Genomic DNA, 12565 nt, shown 5'->3' with positions numbered 1-12565 from the left:
AAAACTAAAAAAATTATTTACTGCTATTGTTAACTTCATAATGTGATAATGTTTTTTATAATAAGAACAAATTAATATGTAACACTTTTTATTAAGCATAAATTTACTGTACTAGGTTTTATCCAACTTTTGCAGATGTTCTGTTCACATCAAAGATATTACAAAAATTGTCTTGAACTGTACAGTGAAAAACAAAAAGAATGACTAGTTTCTTTCTCCTTCCACAGTTAAGAAATTAAAACCAAGTAAGAAAATGAGTGAAGATTTAACTGCACAGATTGTCAAAGCCTGTTACTGAGTGCAGATACTATTAGTATCTGCATTCAGCAACAAGGAATGACTGGCAAAGTTACTGGATTGTTGTAAAGCATAACTGGCTAAATTATCAAAGTAAGAGACTTGGATATGCATTAGGTAAATGAACTGAAACTCTTGGAGTGGAAAGGAAGATGGGCATGATTTCTAAGAAAAGAAGCTACGTATTGGCAAAAGTAGAGACAACAACAGCTACTGTCTTTAGGAATGAAAATTTTCAATCACAAGAAAACAGCAGGATATAAAGCTATTATAAAACTGTTTGCAAAAACCGAGAGAGAGAGATCCTCTTGAAATTCTGTGTTTATAAAGTTTATCTCATGAAAAATTAATAACAGCAAAAACTTTATAGATGAAAAATCAGTCTTTCACTCCATTATTGGGAGTGTCAAGATCAAGAAAGACACCAAGGTTGAATTAATGTGAAAGTGTCATATATTTTCCACATACAAGTAGCAAAAAGGCGTATCACCTTATTATTAAAATATTCTAGATCAACGTTTCTCAAAACTTCACAAATCCTGAAATTTTCCCAGAACACCTTGGTTATTTTGTAATGTATTAATTAATAATTCTTTGTTAATTTAGCTGATTTTATTATTAATTAATAATTAAACAAATTAAACAAACATCCTTAAATTAATTTGTGCTGATTTTCATTGACATATCCCATTCTGATCAAAATTTATAATATTATTATAAGTACTTACGAGTGAATGCAGACTTTTTCTCCTGTGTGCTGGTAGTTTTCCCCCTCCTTTTGTACATCCTGGAAATCACTTTGTAGGCTGGTGGCAGATGACCCACTATGTGTTGCATCACAAACACCTTCAATAAGAGATTTCTTAATACCGAATTAAACAAAGTCCCTTGTCTCTTATTCATATTAAAATTTAAATCTGCAGGCCTATTACTTTTAACAAATCACTACGGTTTTGAAACTTTCACCCTACAATACGAACTTGCGAAGAAAGTATTCAGTATTACTAGATTTGAGAACCAGATACAGGCTACCTTGATCTTCAATTTTAGTGGAAAAAAAATTTTTTATACTTCCTTGCTGATTGGTCACTAACATTTGCAACACAGATGTTATTTCTTTCAGTTTTGAGAACAGAGGATATGATGCCCATTGTTGTAATTGGCTTTCAGGCAATTTTTATGATCAGTCATAAACAGCGGTATTCTCTTTCCCAAATGTTGAAAGGTTTCGTTGTGTGAAAATTAACAATAATTTGAATATTTCCATGTTTAAAATTATGCCACTTGATCATTGACATTTGCTACACAGATGTCATTTCCTTCAGTTTTGAGAACAGAGGATACACCACCCATTGTTATAATCCGCTTGCAGGCAATTTTTATGACCGGTCACAAACAGCAGCATTCCCTTTCCCAAATGTTGAAAGGTTTCGATGTGTGAAAATTAACAATAATTCATGAATACTTCCATGTTTAAAAATACATGGCTTGGTCACTAACATTTGCTACACAGATGTTATTAGGCATTCTGGGTCTGAGCTTTTCGACATATTCACGAATATTATTCTCTTCAGAATATTTCCACTATAAAATATTTATTCGTGAAAAATGCTTAGAAAACTAAAATGACAAATTCCAGGAGAAGGTGTTCTGTGGAACACAGTTTGGGAAACCCTGTGCTAGATCATAGAAATTTTTTTTTTTTACAAAGTAAATTTTACTTGCCAAGAAATGATATTCTTGTTTAATCTTTTACTCACATGTAAGCAGAGTTTGCATGTGACGCATCTTCACGACAAGGTTACTTGTATATAGAGATTGCCGGCTTCCCATTAATTGCCTCAGTATCCTGTTATGCAAAATACACACTTCCTTTCAGGCATGTATGGAAAATATATGATTTCCATATTAATTCAACCTTGGTATCTTTCTGGGTCTCGCTTCTGCTGATGAGACCTCAATAAAGGTCAAAACCAGTCTACCTTTGCCATTTCTTTCTCAGCATGTCTCTTTCTCTCCATGCATCTTACCTTCATTTGCCATTATGGGATACTGAGCCCAACAGCCTCTATATACAAGTAGTCTATTCATAAAGATACTTCGCGTGGAAACTATCACACTTGGATAAGGATCAGACAAGAATATAATTTCTGGCCAAGTATAATTTACTTTGTAAAAAATAAAAAAAAAAAACTTTCCACTCCCATTACAAGTCCATACACTCCATGGAGATGATTGTGTACTACTACTACCAATATTAACAATATCCTTGCATACCATTCACTATTACAAGCACATTTTTGGTACAAAATATATACATAATTTCTGTTCTGTCATTTGAAATAGGAGGTGGGGGGGGGGGGGAAGAATTTTGTTGTTGTTTTTTTCTTCATTCATCAGTTTTAACATATGATTGAAAAAAATAAATTATTCATTAATCTGATTTGAACTTTGGATGAAAAAAAAATAATACCAGATGATTTTAGACTATTGGCGGAGTTTCCATGGTCTATAATTTTCAATCCAGAAACAACAAAATAAAACTGCTTACAGAATATGAAAGTATAACTCAAAAGTTTTATTACCTATAGAATCAATACTGCAGAATGCTAAACAACTTCAACATGTATTCCTTTCATGGCGTTTAAGATGTCCAAGCGATAATCAATTTCCCTCTAAGTGTTCTCCATCATTTGCAGTGTAATATCTGTTTCTATTGCAATACAAACAATTCTGGTCTTCAGTTCATCAAAGGAGGTCATAGGGGTCTGGAAAACAATGTCCTTCACATATCCCCACAGGAAGAAGTTAAGCAACGTAATACTGGATAAGTGTGGAGGCCACAGAATTGGTACACCACGTCCAATCTATCACCCAAGAAAATGCATGTCAAGAAATTCTCGGATAATAGGAGCCCAATGTGGCGCCGCTCCATCTTGCTAGAACACCACATTTGGCTGTTAATCTTTCAACTGTGGTAAAAGATACAGCTGTCGCATCCAGATAACATGTTCACTGCTGCCATTGTTTTTTCTGCAAAGAAAAAGGCCCCAAAACATTCAAACATGATAAAGTACATCAAACATTCACCTTTGGACTATCTTTTTGAATACTTGAATGGCATGAGGATTATCTGATCCCCATATTCTGCAGTTGTGATGATTTACCCTCGCTGATAAGCAAAATGTTGTTTCATCACTAAATATCCATCTCCAAAAGTAATTTTCATCAACTTCAACTTTTGACAAAATGTCTTTGGCAAATTGGAAATGGTGGCATTTATCGTCTGGCTATAAAGCCTGCACAATCTGCAGTTTGTAGGCACGGATGGAGATAAAGGCAGTCATGAACAACCCTCCAAACAGTCCTTTGTGGTATATCTAATTGCAACGAAGCATGTCATTGCAGATTTATTTTTGTGGGCTTTGATAAAATACTTCTTGGATTTGATCAACATCCTCCTGCAAAGTGCTCGATTTTCCTGCTCCGTTTTGGCGCTGAACACTACTAGTCTCTTGAAATTGCTTTAACCAATATCGGATAGCATTATCTGAAGGTGGATGTTTTCCATATAACTCAGTTAATGGACTTTGTTTCATAAAACAAAAGTATATATTGCTTTCTCTTGAACAGTCACATTTTGAAGTAGATGTCATATTATCTTCCAGATATTAATGCAGCAATTACAGCATTGTCAAATAAAACTTTCTGAGTTACACTTTCATATTCTGTAAGCAGTTTTATTTTGTTGTTTCCAGTTTGAAAATTATGGGCCTTGGAAACCCAACAATAATTTAAAATCGGCCTGTATATTGTGATGTAAGCATATGATTGCGCATACATGGCTCTTATAATTGTTTACATTCAATACAATTTGAAAACTGTTCTTCAGGAATTTAAGACCTGTAAGCATTGATGTGTCTCCATATCTAGTATCTGATCTCATCTGTTCCTATTTAGTTACCTACATGCTTGTAGCAAAAGCCTATTAAAAGCCTTTGCAAAATCTAAGTATACCACTGTATATGCATATAGCATGTCCAACATTCATCTTGTTGTAGTACATAAGTAAATTGGTAAAAGATGAATTCCCCCCCCCCCCAACTTTAACAAGCTCATGCCATTGTTTTCAACCTGCTTCTGTATTCTATCTCTCAACATCTCCAAAATGTTAACCACAACTCCAGATAGACTAGCTTATAATAGCATATAATGAACTTAGACAGACTAGCAGCTTGAGCCATATCACCACCTATAAGATATAGAACAATTTACTCTCTTTTCACTTTGAGATTTGCCCATGATTGCAAGACTTTTGCAACAGTGGGCAAGGCAGAGATGCCAAGGTTGCTGTTAACTGCCTGGAACATTCCCTTAAGAAATATAGTGATATGTCAAGTCCTACTACTGCCTTATTGAAATCAAGTTGACTTAATTCCTCATATACCAGCAGTCAATCCTCTACTATTCTCTACACTTGAGCTTCTCATGACATCACACTATTTATTTATTTATGCTTATGGCTACATGAAACTGGTAAGTGAAGAGTACAATCACAATTTCCAGCAACAAATGATGAAAATCTTAACATAAAAAAGTTCATTACATAAAAGGCACAACCAGCTTTCTAAGTCTTTCCTTCTTTTTTTTTTTTTTTTTTTTAATAAAGCAAAAGTAACTTGTCATAATCAAGCCAGGGGCAAAATTATCGTCCTACTGTAACAAGTATGACAAGGCTATATGTTCTTACAACACTTCACAACATAAATGTAGCTGTATCCTAGGTTTAATTAGAGAGCAGTTGTGTCTTGTGTGAGAAAACGTGATCCAATAGAGGGGGGGCCCATTTCACATTACATCATCATCTTCTAACATGAGGAGGAGTTTTGTTGATACCATGACGAGGACTATGAGAATAATGTCTTCATGGTGAGACGGGACTGTGATCTTCTGTTTCCTCTATAACCACCGCCACACCAACTACAGGTCAAGGTCCAGGCTGGAAAGCCAATTCAAGGCCTCATCCGTCACTTTGTGGATGTCCTGTAGGCTACCACCGTGAAATTGGCGCCTTGGGCAGTCATACACAATATGAGTAATCGTCTGAGCCACGGGAGAACAATCACAATAAGGATGATCTCACAGCCCCCATTTATGTAGACGGTAGCCACATCTGCCCTGACTAGTTCTGATCCTGTTTATTGATGACCAAATCTTCCTAGGATGATCAAAACCAGGCTGCGGAGCACAGGGATCTTCTACCAGGAAGCCATTTGTTGGTAGATTGTTGGGCCAGTGTTCTCTCCATATGTCAGATATTGATGGCAGTGCAGCTGAAGAGAGTTCGTCCATGGACCAGAGAGGCTTTCTAGATCTGAGGCGAAGACTAGGTGGGTTTATGAGAGCCTGATGTAGGGGCAGGAGTGGGTTGCTCACTGCTTTATTAAATTCCTTAATCGAGGCTTGTCTTCTCCGTATGTGGTGGAGCAAATGTTAGATAGAACAGGCAGCCAGGAGAGAGGGATACTTCTCACTGTCCCACTAATTGTGTGCATGGTAGAGTGTAGCTGGGTGTCTATAATGTTAGTGTGTGTGTGTGTACTTCTTTCCCAGACAGGGGCACAATATTCTGCTGCAAAGAATGCGAGGGCTAGTGCAGACCTTAGGACTTCTGCACCACAACCCCAGGTTGTTCCAGCAAGCCTTGAAATGATATTATTTCTGGTTTTAATTTTATTGGAGAGGTTGATGATGTGCCTTTTATAGGTTAGGCTTCTGTCCAGGCTCACCCCAAGGTATTTTGGGTGAGGCTCGTGTTCTACCATTTTTCCACAGAAAGAAAGGTTGAGTTGTTGATTCGCCTCTGCATTGTACAGGTGGAATACTGAGGACACTGTTTTCATTGGATTTGGCTTCAAGTACCACTGCTTAAAGTACTCTTCCAGGGTGTTCAGGTCTGTATTGCAAGGGTGATTCTAGGTTGGTAAAGGAGGTGGATTGATGTAAGATCGCTAGGTCATCAGCATACATATACTTGCTTGATCTGATCTAGTATCACACTAATAAGGACGAAATACTCTGATGAACAGAACTGCTCAATATTTCAGTCATGTCCTCTGCAGCAGTTACCAATCTGCCATTTTCATCTATCAAAACATCATCTTACAATGATCATTCTTTCTTCTACTTGCCACATATCAAAATAACTCTCTAGGATTTTTCTTGGTCAGACTTTCTAATTTTTGCGCATATTGCACTTTTGCTGTCATTATCAACTGAGTCACCTTCATGGCATGCTCTTTGTATGGCTTCATGCAACTGATTATTACCACAAGTGAACTGCTAAAACATGACTTTTTGACTTATGTAATACATTCAAATGCTGATGCTGTTGAATATCTCTTGGTCAGTAACTAAGCAATATTTATCTTCTTTCCACTTAACTCATAAGATCTATAGCACATTAGTTCTGTGTATGTGGGCAAGAGGAATAGAAGAAAGGAGGAATTTGTTCACATTTGTAAACTGCTTGAACAGTTGAGGTACAGTTGTAATCTTTGGGGAAGGCAGAGTGGGAGAGACTGTTCCAAAGGACAGAAGTAGATGAGATGAAGGAGGAGGCAGTGAAGTTAGTTCGATGTGTTTCAAGATGAACTGTAAAGGGATGTTACTTAGTTAGCAGTGGTTTAATGTTAGCTTGTTTTAATGATTTTAGAAAAGAGTGGAGGAATAACAGTGGCCAATTCAGCACAGCACTGTCCATGAAAGTATCTGTAGAAGAGGCATAAGGCAGAAACTGAATGTCTGTGAGAGAGAGAGAGATCATTAATTAGCTGGATTACCCTCTTCTGGTACAATTGCAATCTTAGACAGGATTTTGATGCACCATCCCAAATAAGGAGCAATATTCCATGGCTGGGCAGATTTGAACTTTGTATAGTTAGTGCTGTAAAGGTGTGAAGTAGTGTCTTGTGTGAAAAAGTACACCAAGGTTTTTTGGGAGCTGCAGATGCTACAGTTGAAATGTGGTTGTGCCTGGAAAGATCAGAGGTGCAGGTCAGTCTGAGTAGAGAAATCTGATCGTGTTTGGCTATCTCAGTATTAATGAAGGTAAAGGGGGGGGGGGTGATACAAGTTCTTTCTTGTGAAAGATCACAGGACTGAATTTTGGTAGCATCGAAGTTTACAAGGTTGTCCTTGCCCCACTGGGATATAGCTAGGAGGTCTGAGTCCAAGTCACTGGTCATGGTAGATCTTGAGGAATCTAATACTTGAGCACTACAAGGTATGTCAATGAAAAGGAAGAATGGAGTGTACTGTCATCAGCAGAGCTATGGATAGGATTGGAAGTCTAAGAGAGCAGGTCATTTATATACATGAGGAAGAGAGAGTGGGTGAAAGAACAGAACCCTGGGGTACTCCTGCACTGGTGAGGAAATCTGAGGAGAAATGCATTCACCATGGCACATAGTGAGCAACCAATGAGAAAGTTGGCAATCTAGTTGCAGAGTAAGGAAAGCAGACCATAGGATGGCAGTTTGTTAAGTAGATCCCTGTGCCAAACCCAATCATATGTTTCTGAAATATCGAGGGTAACCACATGAGTTTCTCCAATTGGTTATTGATGACTTTCTCCATAATTTTAGGGAGATCAGAAGTGAGAACAATTGGATGGTAATTTGTTGGTAGACTTTTATCATCTTTCTTTAGGATGGGCTGGATGTGAACCTGCTTCCACGTTGTAGGGTAGATGCCTGTCGAATAGGATAGATTGAAGAGGAAATACAGGATAGGTGTTAGTTCTGGGCCACAATTTTTTAACAATAGGTGAGATACCATCAGGATCAGATGCCTTGTTTGTGTTCAGGTTATTGAGGATTCTTTGGATTTCTTTTTGTCAGAAGACTATGGGAGACATGAAGGGAGCAATTCTTGATAGTGTGGAGGAAACTTTGCCAAGGTCATCAATACAGGAATTTGAAGAGAAGAGTGATGCCAGTAAATTGGCCTTGTCTTTGGGTGAGGTAACTACAGTACCATCTGGATGCGAGATTGGTGGAAATCTGGGTGGGCAGAAGTAATGGCCTTGGCAAGGGACCAGACGTAGCAACTGTAATTTGTTCAGGAGGTGAGTTTGCAGCACTTATGGAAGTCTTCATATCATTGGTCCCCAATCAGGTGATCACTCTCCAGTTGGAGAGTGATCACCTGATTTACACCTTAAAAAACATTTAGACTTTTCTTGTGTGCCCTCTGTCACATACTGCTTAAGATAGTTGTCCCTCAAGAAATTCATTTTTCTTATTCTCGGATGCTATATCTTCATTTCAATCTATATTATCAGAATTAAAATCACACACAATTATCATTCCTCGCTTGCTCACTAACTCATATTGCCTATATATTTCTTCATCACCACCTTCCACATTCCCTGGCCTACAGCATCATCCAACAAAATATTTCATCCTGTCAACCTCTACTTCATACCATGTTGCCTCAAAATCCCTGTAACTACTTCCACCTTGCAACTCCACCTTGTGTGGACACACTGCTCATCACCAACCTCCTCCCCCTTTTTCTTGGATAATTTTTGGATAAATAAATTCAATCAGTGAAACAGTTTTGTCTTCGTTATTTCTGATGCTTCTAACAATCTTCAATAAACACAGCAATTAACTTTTAATTCTATAACCAGTCCTGTCCCTCCCACATCTGATCATGCTTATTACCACTTACCCATATTGTCAAATGTAAGTGAATGTACACTTACAGAGTACATTAAATTTTTAAATTTTAAATAATTATTTATTTAATTATTATAAAAAAAATTAAAATCAAACATTAAGTGAATGTGCACTTACAGAGGCTAGATTTAATTTTTCTTTATAGAGAAAACTATAATTTTTTTCTTCACTTCTTCTCCCGTAGTCCTAAATGGACCATTGGGTCATTCATGGTTGGTAGGTGATATTCTTTGTTAGCCTCCTCCAATCATCTCTGTCTCTTCTTCTTGATATCAGTTGAGAAAAAGAGGAATTTGTCCATTTTTTGATGTTATCAGTCCATTTTAACCAAGGTCGGCTCCTAACCCTCAGTCCCAGGATGATTCCTTCTAGCGCTTGCTTTGGAATGTCATTAGCCCTCAAAATCAGCCCTGATGACTGTCAGAATATTTTCCCTTTTTCTCCCGTCTATTGAATAATATCAGTTTTTGGACATTTTCATTGATTTCGTGAGCAGTATAGGGAATTCTCAAAGGTCTTCTGTAAGTTTTCATTTCAAAAGACAGGAGTCTCCTCTCATCTTCCCTCAATAAAGTCCAGGCCTCACAACCGTACAAGAGGACAGAATTCACCAAGGTGTCAATTAGTCTTAGTGGTTGTCATTGCTATTCTGTTATCTCCCCACAATGGTTTTAACTTCTGTAGGGCCATGGTTGCCTTAGCAATTTTATTTAATGTCGGTTTTTGAACGACCATCTTGACTCAATGTGCTTCCTAGATAAGTGAACTTGTTTACATTCTCAATTTGTTTATTGCCAATTTGTATCTTTAAGAATTCAATGTCTGATTTTGAGGATATAATTGTTTTTTCTTCATTATGTTACAAAATTACATTTTATTTGTAACAGCTTTCAAAGTAAACATTTGCTTTAACAGACATCCAATGAAATATGCACCGGAAAGGAAATTATATCTTCATGATTATTGTCCTGTATGATATGATTTTCTTTTGTTAAAAAACTATGCTTTCCCCAAATTGTAATATATTAAGGTCATATCTTAATTATCAGCTAGGAATGCAACTTTCTAATATCTGTACGTCCTTAATATTTTACATAATATGGTTAAGTGGCAAATGTGGTTACTAAACATGTCTTAACCAAAGGGCTACATGGGCAGAGGAAAATATACTATTCAATAATAATTTTATGTTACTGTTTCACAAGTGGCAATTAACTTGAAGAATATTTACCACAAGAGGTAAATATTCTTCAGGGCACTATTACAAAATAGGAAACACATCAACATAAGCTGCAAGAAGCAACTAACAAGAAGAGGCAGTTGTAAAAGTTTACGCTGGTCACTTTGCAGTCCTTGTTTCATATAATTTCTAAGAACATGCTACCAAAACTGTAAGATCAGCAGAAGTCATTCTTATTGCATAGCTGAATGGAAATATTAAATGTTGTAAAGAAGAAAATTTTTGAAACATTTTATGAAATCGAGCAAAGTCCCTATTAACAAGCCAATAGTTACTAAAAGATTTTACTAATCTCAAGGATCTAATCTTATATTTTCTAACCAACTAACAAATGTTGGTTAGAAATTATGCAAACTAAAAAACAAAAGGCAGCAGTTGTTTTTACTTGTTTTCTTTAGTCACTAGAATGTCAAACATAAAAGAAATTTTCTATCACACAATATATTTTTGACACTTTTTTGAATAATTAAGACAATATTAATATGGCATTTTTCCAGGATAACCACTGAGTAAATGGAAGTTCCAATTATATATCTGAAAATGAATAATTTTTTTTTTTTTTTTTTTTCATTTAACTTTTATTGATACTCACACAATATTTGATGGCTCATTTCTACTTTTGACTTGGAAACCCAATTCAAATCTCTCCTTTTTCTTGCATGGAAAAGTAGTTTTAATTAGTTTAGCACCAGCATGTGTTGGACGAATTTCACACCATGGAGAATCTATTTGGATAATATAAATCATTAAAAAAAAAAAAAAAACATATAGCACTGATCAAGATGAAAGAAAGAAAAATGATAGCTTTTCTTAAGCTGTCATTCTCAAAACCATAATTTTATAAATCACTAAATATGTATGTCACTGTATAAATATTAGTGACTAATTTATATAAATATTAGTGAAAAATCAGTCAAAGAATATTTGTGATCAGCATTCATTTCAATAAATTATGGAAACTACAACCGTGTTAAGAATAATTACTTTAATTTCCCAACATTCTGACCTTCATATTAAAGTCAGAATCTGGAGTATATACATATATACAAAGAGACAAGCTATATTACATTTACAGGGGACTTGAATTATGGAGATGACAAAGACAGGAAGGAGTAAAAGGTACTCTGGAGGGGCAGGGATGAAGCTGATACAACTACTGAAACATGATTAGCTAACACAGTATGTGATAGAGAGTACTCAAGGTTTGAGAGTGTTCAATATGGTAATAAAATCAGTGGATTTGTCTATAACAAATGTAGCCACTTTTCTTCAGACTGTGGAAAACGAAGCACATGGAATTTTTAGTTAAAAAGGTGCATAATGTGAAACTAGATCTGGTGAATATGACAAACTTAGGAGGTAGCTTGGAACAATATCATGGAATACAAATCCGCAAGGAAAAGATATCAGTGATGCATGATAAGTGGTCAATGAGTATTTAGATTGCACACAAATGACTAGAAGGAATAATCAATTGGAGTAATAATGGACGAATAGTATCACCAAGAAAGAGCTGCAAGAAAAAAAAATGTAGTAGAGAGAGAGAATATAAGGGAAATGTAATCAGAAAGTTCATAATCTTATTAGGGTGACCATTATGGAGAAAAAGACAATTCAGATTATGTGAGGAAATTAGCTGAGTAGAATAAAGGAAATCCTAAGAATTCCTTCAAGAGTAAAAGGAAGAATGATAATACTTTTAATGAACATAGATGGCATACAGAAATAGAAGATATTATCATAACTGTTATTATAACAGGGATCATTATGAGAATATGGAATGATGAAATTGAAGTGTTTAGAGTGTTATTATTATTGCATGTGAACCTCCATGGAGTTTGAAGACTCATTGGAGAAGACCCATACTATCCAGAAGACATCTACTCTGCACCTCTCCATGAATGCATTGATTGACAAATCACTCACAACAGACTGGCAACCCATTCCACTCATTCACCACTCTCCAAATGAAAAATCAATACCTCATACCTTCCTAAGCATAGTGTGACACAATTTCCATGGATGAAAGCTTATTCTGATCCTTAGCCCCACGATGATAAAGATAGATAAAATTGAAGTGTTTAGGCTATGATTATTATAGCACAGGGACCTCCATGGAGTCCAAAATCTCATCTCAAGAGACCCATACTATCTACACAATATTCATCATACCTCTCCTTCAAAACATTTGACTAACAAAGCACTCACTACAGACTCTGACAAACCATTCCACTAATTGCCAAATTAGCGGAATGGTTGCTAATTTGGCAATGAGTAAAAAATA

At 36.0% G+C, this 12565-nt stretch overlaps 1 protein-coding gene across 2 annotated transcripts in view; it reads right to left on the bottom strand.

Annotated features, from left to right (window-relative positions):
- LOC150095289 (deoxyribonuclease TATDN1-like) overlaps window positions 1–12565 on the bottom strand; it is a 336553-nt gene that overhangs the window by 18960 nt on the left and 305028 nt on the right. For both annotated transcript variants that reach the window (XM_090410767.1, XM_090410769.1), the window contains exon 10: window positions 10874–11006. In XM_090410767.1, coding sequence (XP_090266893.1) covers window positions 10874–11006 — 133 coding nt within the window. The remainder of the gene's footprint in view (window positions 1–10873; window positions 11007–12565) is intronic.

The sequence above is a fragment of the Typopeltis vanoorti genome, chromosome 20, assembly GCF_054136105.1.
Source record: "Typopeltis vanoorti isolate ZY-2024b chromosome 20, IOZ_Tvanoo_1.0, whole genome shotgun sequence".
NCBI lineage: Eukaryota > Metazoa > Arthropoda > Arachnida > Uropygi > Thelyphonidae > Typopeltis > Typopeltis vanoorti.
The sequence above is the reverse complement of the archived record's forward strand: the minus strand, read 5'-3'. Positions and strand labels throughout refer to the sequence as shown.